The sequence below is a fragment of the Oryzias latipes genome, chromosome 23 (genome assembly GCF_053564925.1).
Source record: "Oryzias latipes strain Hd-rR chromosome 23, Olatipes_Hd-rR_3.1".
Lineage (NCBI taxonomy): Eukaryota > Metazoa > Chordata > Actinopteri > Beloniformes > Adrianichthyidae > Oryzias > Oryzias latipes.
Genome location: NC_136259.1, coordinates 14,468,865 through 14,489,690, shown reverse-complemented (window position 1 = coordinate 14,489,690; position 20,826 = coordinate 14,468,865). Strand labels below are relative to the sequence as shown.

General features: G+C 42.7%; 1 protein-coding gene across 2 annotated transcripts in view; it reads right to left on the bottom strand.

The window, feature by feature from the left end:
* Window positions 1–20,826, bottom strand: part of tmtc1 (transmembrane O-mannosyltransferase targeting cadherins 1) — a 32,809-nt gene that overhangs the window by 10,634 nt on the left and 1,349 nt on the right. For both annotated transcript variants that reach the window (XM_011491035.4, XM_078941942.1), the window contains exons 2-13: window positions 18,621–18,798; window positions 18,118–18,191; window positions 17,621–17,797; window positions 15,623–15,704; window positions 15,126–15,229; window positions 14,797–14,986; window positions 14,065–14,186; window positions 10,743–10,910; window positions 9,708–9,821; window positions 8,004–8,147; window positions 4,216–4,324; window positions 3,741–3,843 (exon numbers count right to left, since the gene is read on the bottom strand). In XM_011491035.4, coding sequence (XP_011489337.1) covers window positions 3,741–3,843; window positions 4,216–4,324; window positions 8,004–8,147; window positions 9,708–9,821; window positions 10,743–10,910; window positions 14,065–14,186; window positions 14,797–14,986; window positions 15,126–15,229; window positions 15,623–15,704; window positions 17,621–17,797; window positions 18,118–18,191; window positions 18,621–18,798 — 1,565 coding nt within the window. The remainder of the gene's footprint in view (window positions 1–3,740; window positions 3,844–4,215; window positions 4,325–8,003; window positions 8,148–9,707; window positions 9,822–10,742; window positions 10,911–14,064; window positions 14,187–14,796; window positions 14,987–15,125; window positions 15,230–15,622; window positions 15,705–17,620; window positions 17,798–18,117; window positions 18,192–18,620; window positions 18,799–20,826) is intronic.

Genomic DNA, 20,826 nt, shown 5'->3' with positions numbered 1-20,826 from the left:
ATCCCTGCTGACACCTTTAGGTGACAAACTGTAGCCTCTGATTTAAAACACCTGTGAACTTTGGTCACTTTGAGAAATAATCTGTATCCAAAAAAGTTGTACCTTCATCATATTGAGGAAAAGAAGGGCGAGAAGACAAAAAAAGCCAGTACTCCTTTATCAAACTGTACTATCGTCTCCAGCTGTAACTGAGAATAACAGGACTGAGATGTTTCCCAAACCCCATGACCGAAGAGGATCTCAGGATGTTTTTACAGTAAGACTTTAAATGCACTCACTGGCCACTTTATAAGGCCCACCTGTCCCAACAGCTCATTAACGCAAGTTTCTAATCTGCCAACCACATCGCAGGAACTCAATGCATTTAGGCATGTAGACATAATAATAATAATAATAATAATAATCTTGGGAGCCGAGCAACTGAAGGCTCGGCTCCCCATTGTGACGAGTTGGGCCGGAGGGACAGAGAGCTGAACAGAGGAGGAGGACCGAAGAGTTTTAATATGGACGAGGTCGGAGAGATAAGGAGGAGCCAGGTTATGGAGGGCCTTAAACGTGAACAGGAGGAGTTTGAATTAGATTCTGGAGGTTATGGGAAGCCAGTGCAGCTGGTGGAGAACCGACCGGGGTGATATGACTGAAGGAGAGGGTTCTGGAGATGATGCGGGCAGCTGAGTTCTGGACCAGTTGGAGTTTATTGAGGGTTTTTTGAGGGAGACCTAAGAGGAGGGAATTGCAGTAATCTAGAAGGGAAGGGGCCAGACTGTGAACCAGGATAGACGCAGAGGGGACAGTGAGGGAGGGGCGTAGACGATTAATGTGACGTAGATGGAAATGGGCAGACCGAGCAATATTGTTGATGTGGGACTGAAAAGATAATGAACTATCTAGGATGACACCCAGGCTTTTCACCTGAGGGGAGGGGAAGACAAGACGAGTCGATGGAAAGAGTAAGACTTGTGGCTTTGGAGAGGGTGGATTTGGAACCGACAACAAATAGCTCGGTTTTATCACTATTGAGTTTGAGAAGGTTTGAGGTGAACCAGTTTTTGATTTCAAAACAATGAAAATTAACATAGAATTTACGGAAAATATTGCCAAGTGGTAGAAGATAAATAATAAAAAGAAGAAGACCAAGGACAGAACCTTGGGGGACACCAGAATAGACAAAGGAAGGCTGAGATTTAAATGATTTAAGATGAATGAATTGGGTGCGGTTTGAGAGGTAGGATTGAAACCAACGGAGGGGGGTGGAGGTGATGCCGAGGGAGGAGAGCCTTTAGAGGAGGATGGAGTGAGAAATGGTATCATTGCACTCAGGTCAAGGAGGATGAGGATGGTGAGGAGGCCAGAATCAGCTGCAATGAGAAGATCATTGGTGATCTTGAGCTGAGCAGTTTCAGTGCTGTGTGTCATGTGCAGTGTTCATCAGAGAAAAGAGAGTTTTGGAGTTGCCTCTGTTTGTGGAGATTAGTTCAGAAAAGTCGTTTGTTTTTGTGGTAGAAACCAGGTCCTTATACTGAGTGTGATGCGATTTTATAGATTTATTTGTGAACAGTTAAGCCAGTTCTTTTATAGAGTGGCTCAAGCTGGCGACCTTTGGCTTTCATGTGACGGTGAGTAGGGGACGGGGCGAGTTTCGACTGGAGCAAGATGGTTGTTTTAAGAGGAGCCGAGTTCATCAAGTTTGGTGCGTTAGGGATCGGAATATCACGTATGAGTGAGGTAAGTGCGGTCACATTGATATTTTTAACATTACGAAAAGAAATAAGGGCGGGAGGGTTTAGTGACAGATACGGTGATGAAGATGTTAAAAGACACAAGAAAGTGATCAGTTACATGGATTTCATCAGTAGAGCAGTTAGTGGGGGTTAATCCAGAGCAGCAAACTAAATCCAAAATATGTCCTTTAGAGTGAGTAGGAGAACTGACATACTGGGTGAAGTTCAGGGTGTCCAAACATTAGCTGAAGTCTCTAGTGAGTGGAAGAAGGCTATTGTCAAAGTGAACATTAAAATCACCCATCATTTTAATATTGGGTGAGAGGGATGAGAGGTGGGAGAGAAGAGTTCCAAATTCATCCAGAAAGTCAGTCACATGGTTAAGACGGTTAGCTGCAGGTCAAACCGAGCATCAGAAGGTGATTGAAGTTACTTTGATTGTTGCATGGTTGTTGGTGCCACACAGGCTGGTTTTAGTATTACAGAAACTGCTGATTTAATGAGATTTTAACCCACAACCATCTCTCTGGTTTACAAAGAATGGTCCGAAAAAAGGAAAATATCCAGTGGGCAGCAGTTCTGTGGGTGGAAATGCCTTGTTGATGCCAGAGGTCAGAGGAGAATGGCCAGACTGCCTCCAGCTGATAGAAAAGCAACAGAAAGTCAAGCCCACCAAAATTGGACAGAAGATGAGTATTGTTGCTGACCATGTCCATCCCTTTCTGACCAGTATTCCATCTTCTGATGGCTACTTCCACCAGGACAAGGCGCCATGTCATAAAGCTGGAATCATGTCAGACTGGTTTCTTCAACATGACAGTGGGTTCTCTGGACTCAAACGACTTCCACCGTCACCAGACCTCAAGCCAATAGAGCCCTTTAGGGATGTGGTGGAACGGGAGATTGGCCTCATGGATGTGCAGCCGAAAATCTGCAGGAACTGTGCGATACTGTCATGTCAATATGGATCAAATTCTCTGAGGAATGTTTCCAGAACATTGTTGAATCTATCCCACCAAGGTTAAAGGCAGTTTTGAAGGCAAAAGGGGGTCAACCCGGCACAAGCAATGTGTTCCTAATACAGTAGCCAGTGAGTGTAGATGTCAAGTCAACAATTTGACTATTTAAAAAAATACTGTGGTCATTTGAAATTAGAGTTTAAAAGGACAAAGCTGGGAGTCTTTTTTTTTCTTACCTCATGCCTTCATTGTCTGGAAAATAATTTGAATTTTGCTAAAACGGTCTCCATAACTTACTGAGGTTTATGAGAAATAATTGCTCAAATATGTTAAACGTCTCAGTGTGCTATACAAAGGGTTTGGTGAATATAGCTAGAGGTGGCTATCCTCCTAAGAAGCTTTCTCTGGTCTCCAGCTGATATCCACGGCAGACATTTAAGATGACCACAGAGCTGTTGAATTATTTCTGAGGCCAGGTAGGCGTCTTGGAAACATTCCCAACAGCTTTCAGAGATTACATTGCACTCAAAAAGGCAAATACAGCGGTCCCTCACTAATGCCACGAATAACAAAAATAACTTGCACAAAAGTCTGAATCTAGCCAGTTGTCTTGAATGTATTATTACAGTGAAGGAAATCTGCAAGCAATGTCGTACTCATTTCCATGTCGGGGTACAATCTGGACAGTCGCAGGGCCACAGGGATCTTGTTTTTATTTTTAAATTGTTCGCCTTGATTTTTCACAGAGACATCTGACTCCTTTCAGCTCAGGGACATTCATCCCCTCATTCCTTCTTTGATCAGAAGTAAGGCCTTTATATCTTCCATTAATCATATTTCCTCCCAAAAATTACTAGTATTTCAGAAAAAAATGTCCTCTTTAGTGCTCTAAAGGTAATATATTATCATATATATGGTTATATTTTACTCTGAAAGGCTTATGAATAGCATAATATAGACCCTTTAAGGTGTGTGTGAATGCACAGACAAGGGTTGAATCCATCAGTAGAAAACTGATGTAAATAAGAGCCAGAATAGAGCAGCCGCAGAATAGGCTCACCTGTGTTCACCAGAAATACCCCGTAGTTGTTGTGCAGGTCGGAGCTGTCCGGACAGTTCTTTATACCTTGGATGTAGACTTCCTTTGCTTCAACAAATCGTTCCTGTAAAAAATAAAAATAAAAAACACAAAAAACAAAGACATGAACTCCACTAAAAACTGGATTCTGTTATTGAGTGGATGTAATTTCTGCCAATCAGATTGTCCTCTAGGACCGGTGTCCTATTGGCTTTGCAATTATTCCCACCCCTCCCACTGCTGATCAACCGAATCCAGTAGAAACACAAGAAGCAGAAAGAATAGATTAGATCAAAAAGAGTGAACAGGTCCTGACCTCAAGAGCCAGAGGACAAAACAACACTAGTTTCAAAGGTCACACTCTCCTATGGGACTTAATAGGGAAAACAAATTGTCACCACTGAGAGGTTGCAGTTCATGTCAGCTAATGACTATTTGGGTTTTCTGAATACTGCACCTGATCAGCGTAAAGAGACGCCAAACTGGAGAAGGCATCAGCGAAGTGTGGGCCATAGCGGATTGAGTTCTTCAGAAGAGCCTCAGCCTCTTTGTCCTTGCCCTGGGTCCTGGAATGGAAGCTCATTTTCAGCCTCATCCTGATCATCAACATATTGCAGACTATGAAATGAAATGAAATGAAATTCAGAAAAGCGCAACGAGAATAATCGTAATAATCTAATCCTGTTCCACGAGATGGAAAGGGTACTGCTGTGAAATGTGTGAAATGCTGTGAAAATCAACATTGATTTTAGAAGAATCTCATAGATTAAGCTAATAACCACGACTGGTAAGCAGTTCACTTTGTGTTTGGCTGTTGTAGCCCAAACACAAAGACTTAGGGGTCTGTGGGTGTTGTATTCAAGTAATGTGATTGGGCGTTTTGATTAAAAGCTGTGTTCAGCCACTGTGCTTGCCTGAACATTGTGCTTGAGTTTAGGTGTTGTGTAGGTTGTTTTGTGTAGTCCTTGGGCCTGTTGCACAAAAGTAGGATAAGGGATTAAGCCAGGATATCTTGGTGATCCTGGCTCAATTGATCCCCAATCCGGTTGCACTAAAGCTGGATAGGGGGCAGGAGGATATGTTATGGTATAAGTTACCATGGAGATTTATTCTGTGGAGCTAGCCTGCTCCAGACCAGGCTAACTTCCAGGATCTATTTAATCTCATCCCTAATGTCAGTCAGCAGTCGCCACAAATGGAAACCAATAGTTATTTCACTGCTCACTATACATTGTTATCACATATAACTAGACCCGCTGTCATTATTTAAACGTTCGTGATCATTAATTTCAATCATTTTGGATAAATAATGAGTTTTAGATGATGTTGCTATCATTAGATAATTTACAGTTTCCCATAGACTATAAGGCTATATGTAAAATGATAGAATATTAGGGCCACACAGGGAAAAAAAGACAAGTCATAAAATTGTAACCAGTTGTTTTAAAGGAGGACAGTTGTTAAAATGACAGATGTGGGGCATTTCGTGAAATTGTCCTTCAGTATGGTTTCATAAACGAAGACATGCTGATGTGCCAGAATATGAAGTATCACATTTTCATAACTATCAAAACTGTAAAAAGAATATGTTGCTTTTCTGCAGAAAGAACCAGCCTCATAAATTTATGACTTTATCCTTTTTCCTCAGTGGGGCCATAGTACTCTGTCATATTAAATAATACACATTCCATATGAATATAAAAACACAATGTGTAACATTATATTTCTTTATTGAATAAGGACAAAACAAAGCAGGTAAACTACACTCAAAAAACGTTCACTTTGAATGAACATAAAAAAATGATGGAAATGATTTCCACATGATTAGATAGCGTTACTTGAACAAAAATGAATCATATTGGTCCTACTCAATGTACTTAGGTTCAAACTAATAAATTTAAGTTGATTCAATCTAAATACTGCAGTTGGACCCAACTTTAAATTAATATTGTTGCTCACTCTCAAAAGATAAAAGTTGATCCAACTTATTTGAATCACTTCAATTGGTCACACCTCATTAAATTAAGTTTATTCAACTTAAATTTGTATGACTACCTAACACAACTTATGTTGATATAACTTAATTTTTTGCTTTAATTTTATTTATACATCTGACAATGATAATGTTTTCCAAAGTTCCAACCAATGGGTCTTTTTATTTTCACATCAAAGACATGAAATACGCAGTAATGTCCCACATCACAAGACAGGAACTCTAATAACGCAAATTCTGTTTTAAGTTACATGAACATTTTACCGCACAAGGGGTTCGGTCATTATCCTCTCCTACACTCTAACTCATGGTGCAGAAAAGAAATAAAACATATCAGTTTAAATCACTAGTTAAAACAGAGTAAAACAGCTAGACAATAAAACCCATGGACAAAAACTCACACTTAGACCCCAATCTGCCCAGATATACAAAGAAAATGGAATCCCACAATTCCTTGCGATTACTAATGTATCCAATTTAACGGTATCATATTGGATCAACATGATTGAAATGAGTAACTTTTAAATGGATTATTTTTATGTACGATCGACATGATTCATTCACGTAAGATTTACAAACATAACATTTTCTGGTTGAAATGACAAGTTACATTTTCATAAAATTAATTGGCTGGTAATTTAATTAAAAAAAATCTTGAGTGTGCTTTATCACTGTGGTGGTGTTGCCTTTCTTCTTAATCATATCTTTTACCTCCTCGTATGCCTCCATGAGGATTTGTGCTTCCGACGGGGAAAGGTAGGCGGCTCTAGTTGCCATGGTAAATCAGTTTATCTGTGATCTTCGGCGGGGTCTGTTTGAGTGAGCCGTGAGCGTGCACCTATCCAGGATTGGTTACACCTGGCTTGATGAATCCGTGTCTGCTCATCCTGGCTTGGTCTTTGTGCAACCAATTAAGCCTGGACGCACATGTTTTGGATTCATTGAGCTCAGCTCAGTCATTTATCCCGGATGTCTTAATTCTACTTTTGTGTAACAGGCCCCTGGTGTTTCTGTGTTGTTTTTTCAACAGGTGTGTTTTGGTGTTGTCACAAAATAGGCAGAGGGCTGGTTTCAATTGCAGCAGGTCTTCTTAGCACAGCTAAAAGTCCACAAATCTAAATGAGGGTCAGGCCGGCAGGGGTCAATAATGAGCATGGGAGCCTCAGAGAAGAAAGCGGAGTAGTCAGCATCCAGACAAGATTCGGGGCAGGCGGCAGGCAAACGGAGTCGGAGACAAAACAGGGTCAGTAAGTCAGAAGATGAAGTCTAGATATAACGCTCGATAATGCAGGCAGAGAGGCACAAACAATACGTCACACTGAGTGAGGCTCAGCGCAGTGCTTTAGTGTACTGTGATTGATTTGGCAAATGAGAGTCAGGTGTGCAGCATTCAGAAAATGGATGCTGGGGTTGCTGGGAGATAAATTGCCTCTAGAACACTGGACCATATCTTTTTTTAAACATGTTCTTGATAATCCTCTTTTTTAAATATTTTTTTTCAGTAGTTCAGGTTATCCAAGCTTTAAACTGATCAATCAAATGCCTTAATAAAAGCATGTGGTGCCCGCTGGGCCTCCACTTTAATGTTTGATCGACAGATTCTCCTGAGCCCGCTTTTAGTGGAAGGGGTGTGGAATTCAAACAAGTGTACCCCTGATTGGTGACACTAGTTGCCATAGAAACGTAGACTCAGACTGACTGAGGTCCATACTGCAGAAAAATGGCGACTGAATAAGCTTCATTTCGCTGGAGCTGGAAGTGAACGAATTTTCTATGGGTGACGTCAAACTCCCTCAGTCCGTCAATGGTCCTTGTGGTTGAATGTTGTGTATTAAAGTGTTATATAATGACAATGTGTTTGGGTATTTTGATTAAATGCGTCAATGTGTTCAGGCCTTGTGTTAGGTCATTGTGTTTGGGTCTTGATTTTTATTGTTGTATTTGGGTTTGGGTGCTGTGCTCAACCATTGTGTTTCAGTGTTTTGTTCAGATAATGGGATGGTGTTTAGCTGTTGTGTTTGCTGTCTATAGGATTGTTGTTTTGGGGTGTTGTGACTGAAACTTGTCTAACTGCAGTTTTCTTGTGTGGTTTTTGGTGGATGTATTTGACTGCTCTCAGATTCTTGCACTCAAAGTTGTGTTTGGATCTTGGTCTTAAGCATCTGTTTGGGTGTTACATTGAGTCTTTCCTCCAACAGCTTACACCCGTCAATCACCTGCTACCAAACACCTGCTGCATGTGTGTTTCTTACCTTAGCAGGTTTCCCAGGTTAAAAAGGGCCCTGTTGTGTTGAGGGTTGATGTCCAGAGCTTTCCTGTAGTAATGCTCCGCCGTCTCCAGGCTGTTTGTCAGAGTGCCCAGATTGTTCAAGGCGCTAGCATGACGAGGAAACAACCTGAGAAACACAGACCATTCTACTCTTTTGTGCACAAAATACAATCATAGAAAGAAGTGCAAAAATAAGACAAAGACATTCTCAGAAAAAGATATGAACTTCACAAAATAATCCGACAGAAAAACAGATGTGATCTCTCTTTAGTGTTAAACCTAAAGGCCCGTACACACCGGGACGAATATTCGCCAGGCGTTATTCGCCAGCGTTTTTCCCCACGTTTTTTGTGTTCACACCCAGGCGATTTTCGCTGACGGTGAGCCGAGCGAACATGCAATTTCCTTCCCTGACATTAGATGGCGCTTAATGTAAACAGAAATACTCCTGTACACAAGGTGGCGCTGCGCAACTTTACGCTTCTTAAAGTCGCTTTTCACTCAGAAGAAGAGAGCAAGTATTTACGCGCTTGTCAGAATAATACAAAGAAAACATGAATATTTCAAGCACCAGTAGCTCCAACTGGTGCTTGGTTCGGGGATATTTTAGAATGTCCGTCATTATTTCTTCGCGGCAGTGTAGACGCTACTTGGCGTCTATCTTCTTCGCTGGTATGTGTGCTCAGCAAGGCAGTTTTGTGTTTGAGCACCCCCAAGTTGTGTTTTACTGTAACTTCAGAAGCTCCAGACACGTGTGCAAAAGCGCCATTCTCATTGGTCGAATAAAAAACGAACCCGAGGCGTTTTTTTTTTTGACGCTTTGACGCGTGGCGTTTTTTCGCGTCGGTGTGCACACTCTCATTGGTGCCCTTTGTTTAGTCACGAGACGTTAAACGTCGGCGAAAATCGCCGGCGAAATTCGTCCCGGTGTGAACAGGCCTTTAGAGTTAAAGTTAGATGCCCATGGTGCAACCAGAGATAAAAAGTTAGTCTTATGCTACAATTGCAACGGCCCAGCAAAGCACGTTCGAAAACTGTAGACATGCATATATGCAAATTTCAGGCTCCAGTGTTCCAAACTTTTATGTTAATTTGTAGTTACACAAGTTTTTAAATCAGTTTTTGGGCTCTACAATCAAAACTGAACTTTGACCAGTCAGAGACTCAGATTTGGTACTGACGTATGAATGGTGTTCCTTTAAATTCACAGAAGCATCGACAATCTGAGAACTGATCATGGAGGAGAAATAAAAAGTGTGGTTTGTGTCCGTCCGGAAATCTATGACATCAAGTTGTTTATATATCAGAATAGAGCTGTTAAAAAAAACCTGGAGTGTCATTCAAGAGATTTGCACCACTATGACAACAAGCCTCATCCACCTGTAGGTGGTGGACATGCGCTAGCAAACAGAAGAAGAATAAAACGAAGAAGAAGCCCCTCCCTGCTTTTTCAGTGTGAACACCATGGGCTAAAAGTGCGTTAAAAAAAGCACGCTTAGCGTGTTCGTACAGTGAACTTAGTTAGTCTAGAGCCCTGTTTGGAGAAGGACCATGCATCGTGATATCTGATGAAATCAACGGTGGCTGGTCATTTATTACTAATAATTAAAAATAATTGCTCTTTTCTCCTCATTAAGGCTACAAATAAGTTTAGAAAGTGCTCTGAGTGGAAAGGGTGGAGTCACACCTCAGGGCTGTGTTGTAGTGGTACACGGCTTCATCCTGCCGCCCGTTGTCCTTTAGGAAGTTGGCATAGTTGTAGTGGACTTTGGCGTTGTGAGGCAGAGTCTGGATTCCAGAGCTAAACAGGGGGAGGTCAGGTGAGGACAAAGAGGAGCAGAGACAGACGCAACTTCTAAGAAAACAAGCACTCTCAATGAAGTCATGGAGTTCAACATCAACTGCAGCAGAAAACCTGCTTAAAGGCTGTGGCACAAAGCCACTATGTGCATTTTGGAAAATTGGTTGGACGTGAATATAAGTGGAAAAGGTGAGAAAGGTTTGGGTCTTGACGGGAAATTTTCACAGATGTATCTATCACAAACGAAGCACATTAAAACCACAGAAAATTAAGAATAAACAACACAAAGAACACGTAAATCAACGTAGAACGTGTGATTATTCTGCTGTTTAAGTGCAATTTTTTAGTGATTTGTGCGTCAATCACATCATTCTAACGCGATATGTGCGCCGTATAAACGTTATACATCAGTGGTAAGAAAGAAACATTTTTGAAGGACGTAAGGATAACGAAAGACCGAAATTTCATAGGTTGAAAATGCACAAAATACACGTAGTAGCTGCGTGACAGGGCCTTCTGATGTCATTATGACTCTTTGGGTGCCTGTTTACCATTTGCTTAATTGGATTTCTACCTCATTTGGACTAAAAATGTGCCACTTATTCCTCTGCCTCAACAAATCTGAAATAATTTTGGAGGTAAAGCAAACAGGTCTGATAGGCAACAGAACAAGAACCCTACTGTGAGGCAGAAGAGCAAGAAACCAACATTTCTTGCCTGGACTTGGGTACCATAGTCCAAACTATCTTTTTGTCTCTCTTTTTCCCGAAATTGAGATCTAATTTGGTTGGCAATTGCAGATGTCTTTGTTTTTTTTTCCGTCTTTTTTTCCTCAGATACTACTTTACATGTCAATTTGATTGCTCCTTAACTCAAAGTTAAACATTGCTGAGCTTCACTGTGAGGTTTCGTGTTACTGACCGAAAGAGAGCCTCCCTTGAGAGCCACACAGTGTTCTGCTGAATGGTTTTCCAAGAGAAAAGCAGGAGCAGCAGCAGCATGGAGCCTTTGAGGAGGGTGGCGCTCCATCCAGCTGCCGTGGAGCAGAGCCGGCCCAGCCCATACGTAACCAGAATGCAGTAACCCATGCTACAGGAGGAACCAGGAAGAGAGAAAAGACATTAGTGAAAGCAGAGCAACTTCAGATTAAAAGTCTAAAACAATCTTAGCTTCCAGATGACAGTTGATGAAGATGCAAATATTTAAGAAATATACAACAGTTTAACCAACTCTCTACAAGTGTAGGGGAAAATGGATATGAAAGTTAAAATCTAAACAGCATGGAGAATAAAACAGACATGGCGTTTGCAGCAACACGCTGAGAAAACCAACTCAACATGGCACAGCAGCAGGCAAGACAACCAGAAAATCTGAGAACAATATCATTTTACTGATGAAAGCAAAATGGAGATAGTTTCTCCTTCTGCGTTTGTACTATGTCTACCTTCTTGATGTTCAACTACAGGAGTCAGTCTTTTCTATACATATTTTCTGCCACCGACAATTACATTTACAAAGGCCAATTGAGAATCACCAATTAAGCTATGAAGCTTTTTAGGACTGTCTGGATAAAACCCACGCAGAACTTGGAGGTAAACCATGACCACTATGGGGGGAGAGTGCTAACTTAACATCGTTAGATATAATAAATTGACGTCTGGGTTGTGGGCAGGACACTACCCATCATCGCTTTGTTTACACTCTTTTCCACCGCGCCACACCCGAATCCCCATCTGTACATCGACTTAACATTGAAAGTGGACGCCACTGACATGCAAATTGCGTTTCGTGTGAAGACAACTTAAGAATTTTTAAGCATATCTAAATCAAAGTGAGGATTAAACGAGGGCCATGCTTCAGTAACACCTACCACAGCACAACTCTTTGAAGAACAAAGAGAACATCAGACTGGAACAGAACGTTTTTATCTCAGCATTTAATTAGAGGTGGTTTGCATAAAAGATTGAAACTTTTCAAAAACGAAATTATCATGAATCGAACCAGTTTCCTGTGAATAAAAAGCTTCTTTAAAAGTTTAATTAAAAAAAGATCAGACACTATTCAGTACAGTCTGAAGTGTCTACTAGGGTTGGGCGATGTCCGTCCCGCAGCTCTAGGGGAACTAGCTACCGAACTCAGAACCGAGTCTAAAAGTGTGTGTCTGAGCACAGCTCGGATCGTCAGCACACACACACAGCGGCGGTGTGAGCTTCAAAGCAGAAATGTCGCTCAGTCCATAGAAACCGTTCAAACAATCACGTGGATTTGTGTTTCGAGTCGCGTCCCGACAAAATAAAGGCTGATGTTTTTCCCACATGTTTACGTGCAGCCAGGATGCAGATTGCAGCTCCCCCCAAAGCTAATGTTGTTAGCCCGTGTTAGCATACTGCTAATCCTGGCTTCTTGTCGGCTCCGTTCAGAAGCACTGACCACACGGATTAAAATTAAAATGATGAGCGAACAGGTGCTTCATAATAATCGTAACATTATTAAAAGCACGTTTAGAAGATCGTCTCGTATATTACCAAGCTCACATGTCAATGTATATAGCCGCTCGGCGCTGTTTAACATTGTTTTGGATTGAATTGTTACATTCAATAAAGTTTGAAAAAAGAAATCTCTCCATCGGGATGTCACTCACCCATCACGATGGACGATGGTATCGTCCATCGGCACAACCCTAGTGTCTACCACTCTTTAAAGGCCGTGTCACACTGACGCTTCGTACAATTTGAGCGTATAGCACGAATGAAAATTGGTCATACGCGAATATACATGGAAAAAGTGAGAAAAGTTGAACAACATTTAAACCGTGGAGGAAGTAGGGATAACATGTAAACCCACGCTTCATTGAATTTTTACACTTTGACATTCAGAGCACTGAGCAGAAATCGCATAGTGTCAGCACCATGGTCAGCTCCCACCGATGCTTTGTTTTTTCCTAAACAGTGGGATTCCTCTGGTCTGCACTAAGTCAGCTGCTAGGCGCTAGCTAAAGAAGCCAGCTGTTGAGAGACCCCCGCCAAAACGGCAAGGGAGATCCACGAGAATGGCCCTGCGCGTCTCCAAAGTCTCTTCCACACCTGCTGTACCTGGCCCCCTTCCGTGACCCGCCTGGGCGCCAGACAACCCCCCCGTGAGAGATCTGACCTACCGCCCGGAGGTAGTGGGATACCCCCACTCGGTATAGACTGCTAGAGTGAGGACTGATCGGCCAATTTACATACCCGTCACACAATACGCCAATAGTGCATGATTATTGTGCTCTTTATATGCAATTCATTAGTGATTTGTGCTTCAGTTACATCATATGTGATATAAAAGTAATACATCGGTAGTACAAGGCTATTAGAAATATGTGGGACGGTCGTAGAAAGACACAAATTAGCGGATGCATTTCACAAAAATCATGCAAAGCTAAGTAAGATTTACTTAATAATATAACGTAATAGCCTATTCTGCAGCTGCTCTAGTCTGGCGTATAAACTGCGTTAAATATGCATAATTTGAAGAGCTTAAAACTGAATTCACGTAAAGACCCGTCAGCCAAAAACCTTGAGGGACATCTGCGCACATCATCGAATGTCGAACGCAAGAAACACTTATGAATGACGCATATCACGCATCAAATTTTCATCCATGTAAATGTGCGAAATGTAGATAGTGGCTGTACGACACGGCCTTTAAGAAGACCCCAATCTGAAGAACAATTTCCAAGGCATTGAAAGGTCTCCCCAAGATAAAAGACAGAGATCTCTTTAAGAAGTCATGGGGGGGGGGGGGTCATGTGGGACGTCACTTTTTCTTCTACTTCCCCCATCAACTGTCATCTGGAAAATGGATCCACAGTTTGCCCACAAATGAAAGACTTAGAAGAGTTTAGGGGTTTGAAGTGACTATTGTTAGAGAACCTCAACTCTGACCTCATACTGTCGTGAACAAAAACATTGTTGGAACGGTAAATAAAAATGTAGGAGCTTTAATTTTGAGGTTTATTTTAGAGTAATGTTGTAGATCTGGATTTCTTAGTTGTAAATGATAGTTTGTCATCAAAGGTTTTCATAGTTTATTAAGTTTTCCTAAATGAATGTTTAGCATTACTTTAATTTCTTGTGTGTTGACTTGACGATGTCAGAACTTTTGTTTGCCTTTGCAGCGTATCAGACATTCTGATTCTGCCCGATCTGCTGTCCCACCCGCACGGATGACCAGCAGCTGTGGTTGTTTCTAAACTCGTCCTCACCTGGGCATGTAAAGGACCCTCTCAGCGACGACAAACCCCACCCTGAAGAAAAGGTTACTGGCAGGAATGAAGGGAAACCCCAAGAACAGGATTCCCACTACGGGCGCACAGCTGTCCTCCTTCTGTGGAGAGAAGACACCATGGAGCCAGATAAATACCGACATCCATCACAGGGAACAATTCCAGTGCAGCTATGGCCTTACCCACACGCCCCCGTAGGGGGGATTGACCCATACGGGTTCTAGACAGTAGTATCTTAACCTTAAAGGTAGCGCAGGTGTATTTTATGCTACTTTCAAACCAGGCTCAGAAAGGTTCATTCAAGCGCCTATGTAAACACAAGAATATGGAGGGTTCGGGCTTCCGCGATCAAAACCATCAAGTTTATAGGTCGCTACACGCGCTTTTGGGTCCATCTGCGGGCTCTACGTACTACGTAGAACAAATGACGTATGTAGTACATACAAAGACCCAGGACTCAAAGGTGGAACTATAACTCTCGCCTTGGGAGGTTTCCCAGCAGGACTGGAGGATGTTTCCGTGGAGACGGAGGTCTGAACTGTTTAAACTACTGCTCCAAAATCCCGCTTCAGATAAGACGATGGATGGATGCAGACATTTAACAGACCAAGTAATTACAAACCAGCGAGTCACATCGCCCCGGAGTTGGTCCATCTTTCTCGTCCAAAACACAAAAAACCACGGGAGTTTCAGGAAATGCAAGGAACTTACCTGCAGGATGAGGACGCAGCGCAGACAGAGCGCCACCAAGAGGACAACCAGCAGCCCAGTGGCCACGTTGCGCACGTCTCCCAGAGACTCCACCAGAGGAATGCTACCCACCTGCCAGTCGTAGCAGAGGACCGCCGGCGCCAGCAGCAGCCAGGCGTTAAAGACCAGCAGGTACAAGAAGGTGAGAGTCCTGCCAACCAGGGGACAGGCGGGGTCATTGCAGCACACGCGTGTTTAATATGAGCGCTCACACACAGATCTGTAGTGACGGCTAATGACATCAGTGGATTAGATCTGTGTGTGTGTGTCATTTTTTTTGATATACACACCTGGTGAGCAGGTGAGGTGAGAAGGAGGCGGGGTTATCTTGTTCTGAAAATAGTGGCATGGATCCTCCCATCACCCACAGTCTGACTGACAAAATAAAAGCCACCTGAAGAAAGTAAACAAATGTTTCCTTAGGCTAACTGTAGTGTTTTTTTTAAATTATTAAATAAAGAATTTACAAATATATTTATGTATAAACTTAAATTTATTTTAACATCTCTAATTTTACATCCGTTTTTACAATTTACATAGATTATTAGATTCCCTTTTCTAAAAATAACACCATTGATTTCATTTACCTAATAATTTCCTTAGAGTGACATATTTGTACTTTTTTTGTGATTCGTCATTTTTCTTAAACAGGGAGCCGCACGGCTGCAGCTGATGGCAGCCGCCCACAGATCAATATATCACCAACCGATCGCCGTTCTCCCAATAGGACTACAACAACACACAAACATGAGACGAGAAAAAAGGCCGAATCTGGACAGAAACTCACGTGAACAGAGAGCAGACAAGCTCGCTTGAGGAGGGGGGCACAGCCATGGAGGAGGTCCGTTAGTCCTGAAGCCGATCGCTGACTGAAACAGCAAAACCAGATGTTCAGTAACCAGATGTTCCACTTTGTTTGCCCTGCTTGATTTTTTTGGAAACCATTTTCAACAAACTTGCGTCATCCCACATTTAAGTTTTAAAATCTGGTTCAGATTCAGATGAGGAAAACAAAAGACATTCATGGATCTAATCAGAATGGAGTGGAGCAGGGAGCTTGTGCTGCGTCACAAATACGATCTTTTTCTAATGTTTTTTTTTTTGTTTAGGTCTGTTTCTTACTCGCAACAATTAAAATAATAAAAAAGTAAAAATAATTTAAAAAAAAAACAAAGAAAATCTGTGTCAAAATGTAAAACAGAGACACTGTTGGTTTTTGTTTGATTTTTGCAGATTTATAAGAGCTGTTGTATCACTGGTGTGGGGTTTTTTTTAAGTTAGGGAGACAAATTAGTAGTTAATATTCTTCCCACCACAGTTTTGTTAAAATTGCATCATTCATTTGATGTGTTAAATACACAAAGATTTGATAGAAAACTGCTCCCTAGGCCAAAACTTAACTGAAGGTCTAATGGTTGGTTTTAGAATAAAAATCAATTTCCCTCAAAAATGTTTTGATTTAATCCAAAAACTAACAAGAAATGACAAAAATGTAGTTGTGTTTGATTTCAAACAGCCAACAACGGCCAAAATACATCCAAGAGGAATCCTTGTGTGTAACAAACACAAAATGATTTTTTAATCATTTAAAAAGCAGAATGTAAAAATGAATAAATTCATTCATTGAATTTGCTCTCATTTTGCGTGAGCTACCCTGACCTAAATCATTTAAGTAAACTTTTTTATATTCAGACAATCATTTTATGTTTTTCACTCTTCTTTTAAAAATAGTTTTTTTGTTTGTTATTTAACCCAGGTGGTTGTGGAGGCCTCCATCTGTGCAGTAAAACAGGCTGAACTTTATTTACATGCACCCGAGGAATGAAAGAACGTGACCCGCAGAGTCTGATCCAGATCAAAGTGGCTTTGTTGAAACAGGCTTATGAAGGATTTTTAGCTCTACTCCTATAATGACAAGCAAACTTCAGAGGATTATGAAAGCTGCTGTCATGGTGCCTCTAGGAGTCCTCTCCTCCCCCCTCCCTTCTCTACTCTGCTTCTCAGATTGGACCCAGCTGTTAGCACTCACCTCATCAACCTGCCGGCTCTACTTAAGAGGAACCTTCCCCAACATTCATCGCCAGTTCGTTGCCCTCTATGGTGCATTACCTGGTCTCTAGTTTATTTCACTCTATGTCTACGCTCCTAACCAAGCTTTCCACCTCGTCCACAGGACAATAACCATGAATGCCGACCTGGGTCTCATCGTTAAACCAGCAGATTGAAAGCCACCTGAGATCCAAAACCTTTAGCCACGCAACGATTCCACGCCACGCCAAGACTCACAGCCATTCCACAAGCTTGACCACGCCATTAGACAGCCAACATCAAAGCTCAGCTTCCTCGTCATCGCCACCATTCATCCTCAACGTCCGTACTTACCTACTGGTTCTCATCCAATCACCACCCAAGCCACTTCTACTCACAGGGACAATAAATCTTTAAATCCATCTCAGTCTTGTGTGATCCTTCCGGGTTCCAGCATCTGGGTCTACTCAGCCTAGCTGATCATGACAGTTGCTCTAATATATTATATTAGCTGGACCAGAGGGAGTCTTACAGACTTTCCCGGTATGTTAGAGCAACAGGTGTGCAGGTTTTAAGGTCAGACAGATGAGACGTCAGGTAACAGAGCGATATGAATTTAGCAAGTATCTTTTGTGAAATGTGATGGCTCGGTGGTCACTGTCTTCATTTTCCATTATTTATTATTACAAACTTGCAATAAAATTGTTTACAAAAACACTTGTGTTTTCACTTGATTTTTGCTTTCGTGGGAACTTACCGCATGAGGGACTTGCGACAAAGCACCAGGGCATCATACAGAAGGCAGACTCCAAACACCGTGATGCCCGTCTCTTTGACCAGCATGGCACACGTACCCAGCAGCAAACTGATGAGCAAGGCAGCTGGAGACTCTGTGCCAGGCAGGGAGTCCTCAGAGGAGGCGGCCCCCACACTCCTGAGGAAAAAGATTGTTCATCTAGACCAGTGATCCAATATTTTTTGCAAGCCCCCCCCTAGGTAAAAGAAAATGTTTGGCGCCGTGGATGGATGGATAACTGTAGGCAAAAATGCGCATTATGGGCTCACCGAGTGATATTTCCTGTGGGCCCCAAATAGGTTTGCCCCGTTTTATATAAGCTCCTCCCACATTGACCCTCTGGGTTTATTTTGATGTCACCTCATGCAGTTCTGGTCTCTTCTGTCTTAGTGTTAGGCTGTATGTCTAATCCATACAAGTCCTGTTTATAGAAGAAAGTCTGTTTTTTTTTTTTTTACCTGGTGTAGGAGAGGAAAGCCAGCAAGAAGAGCACACAGGCCAAGACGTCAGCCCTTCCCACGATTCCAGACACCTGCAACACACAGAGATGACTAACAAACGCTCACGACAGCAGGAACAGCCCATGTTGCTAAGCTACAGTGAGATAATTGTGAAGCTGTAGATGCAGACCAACAAAACCTGCAACAGAACTCTACAGAAGAAAGATCGACAACTTTCAGAGTTTCCTTTTTGTTTTTGTTGCTCTTGTGAATTGTTGTTTTTTTGCTGTCATTTTATTGCAGTTTTTCTCTTTGCTCGTTTTGCTGTGTGTTTTCTTCTGTTTTTAATGTATTTGTTTCATGTTTAACAGTAGAATGTTTGTTTTATTGGTAGTTCCTTATATTTTTTATTGAAATTTGCTGCTGTTGTGTTTTGTGTTGGTTTTCCTGCCGTTTCCTCTGCTGCTGGTGTCGTAACAAAGTTTGGTGTGCAGGGCGGAGCGTGTGCGCCAGGAGCTCACCGCCTCGGTGTGGACAGGGTGCACGGCGAAGAGGAGGGCTGTGATGAAGGCCAGGTGCGCTTGCTGGAAGACGTGGCGTTCACAGGTGTGCAGGAGCAGGCAAGTGGCGCAGATGTGGAGACACACGTTGACGAGGTGGAAATACAAAGGCGTCAGGCCACCCAGCACAACGTTTAACCTGTGGACAGAGACGTGAGACGTCAGCAGAGACCGTCAACCAGTGAGTCATTGTGACCAACAGGAAACACGCCGATCCTGGAATAACCACAAATCTAAAACATGTCAATTCTGACAGCTGATCCCTGAACAAGCTAAATTAAAGACCCACTCTGATTAAACAGACAACTTCTCCATCTTTATGTTTTCTGACTGATGTTTTGGGGACTTTTGACTGTCAACGGTGTCGTCACTCCGATGAGAATGCAGCTCATCCAGGACGGCCCACCAATGCTTTGGCGTGAAGGTCTGCTGTAGCCGTCAGCGTTGTGTCCAGAGCATGGAGGCGCTACCAGGAGCAGACATCCATCCTCCTACATCAGGGTGGAGAAGGCCCTAGGCGGGCGACAACCCTGCATCAGGACCACCACCTCCTCCCCTGAGCAAGGAGAAACGGGAAGAGCGCTGCAAATGTGCACGTCTGCTCAAACTGTTAGAAACAGACTCCATGAGGGTGGTATGAGGGCCCCGCCTCCAGAGGTGGGAGATGTGCTTACAGCCCGACATCGTGCAAGATGTTTGGCATTTGCTAAAAGACATAAAAATTGGCAAATTCATCACTTGTGCTCTTCATAGATGAAAGCAGGGTCACACTGAGCCCATGTGACAGACATGACAGTCTGGAGACGCTGTAGTAGAGGATGTTCTGCTGCTGCAACATCGTCCAACATGACCAGTTTGGCAGTGGCTCAGTAATGGTTTGGGGTGGCGTTTCTTTGGAGGGCCGCACAGCTCTCCCTGTGCTCACCAGAGGTAGCCTGACGGTCATTGGGTACAGAGATGAGATTCTCAGACTCTTTGTGAGACCACATGCTGGTGCGATTGGCACCTGGGTTCCTCCTAATGCTAGACCTCATGTCGCAGGAGTGTGTCAACAGTTTCTGCTAGACCAAGGTATTGATGTAATGCAGTGGTCCCAGGGCCACGGACCGGTACCGGTCCGTGGGTCATTTGGTACCGGGCCGCACAGAAAAAAATAAAATAACTTACATGACTTTCGTTTTATTGATTTCGCAATCTGAAAGATGTTTTATTTTGAAAAATTGCCTGATTCTCTGTTACGTCCGTCTATGTAACTCTTGACGCAGGCCAATTCACTCGTCTCGGTCATGTGAGAGGATACCGCAAAAATAAAACCCAGGAATTAGCTAAATGAAGTTTCTTTGCCAAGTGGAAAAGGCCCAGCCAGGAGACAGAAGAGGAGCCTTCCACTCCCAAAAAAAGAAAGCTACATTTAATAGACGGTATCAGGAGTCCTACGTAAAATACAGATTTATCCCAACGGGGGAGTCCCACGCACCATTCAGCATTGTGGAGAGTCGGATTTTCCATGCACTTATTTTGAAGCCATGTTTAATTGTTATAACAATAGCGACCAGAGAGTGTTGCGGGCAGAGAGGACGTTGCTCATGTCATAATTCGTGTTTATTGTTATGCTTAGAAAATACCACAGTTTTCATGCAAGTCATATTATTTTGTTGTACTGTACTGTCGGTCACGTGCACGTTTGGTTTACTGTCGGAGCTGGCATCACAGGGAATTAAATCAATCCCCTTTGCCTGCTTTGGTCAAAATAGGGTTGAGAACGGGTGTATCTTTTTTGCCTACGTGTCCTTTCATCTGGCAGTTATGTGGTTTCACCCTTAGTTATTTCTTCCTGTTGTGTTTACTTCTGTATTGCACCATGAGTGTGGAAAGGGGAGAGGATGATGACACATGTGCGATGCACAATGTTCAACGTGTCCAAATAAAAGTGCAGAGAACATCTTATCACACGTCTCTGCCTCTATTGCAGCGTTGCTGCAGCGTGTATCCGCCACATGTAACATACCGGTCTGTGAGAATTTTGTCAGACATCAAACCGGTCCATGGCGCAATACAGGTTGGGGACCGCTGATGTAATGGACCAGCCCGTCCATTCTACAGATCTGAATCTGACTGACCACATGTGGGACATCATGTCTCGGTCCCTCCACCAACGCCAGGTTGA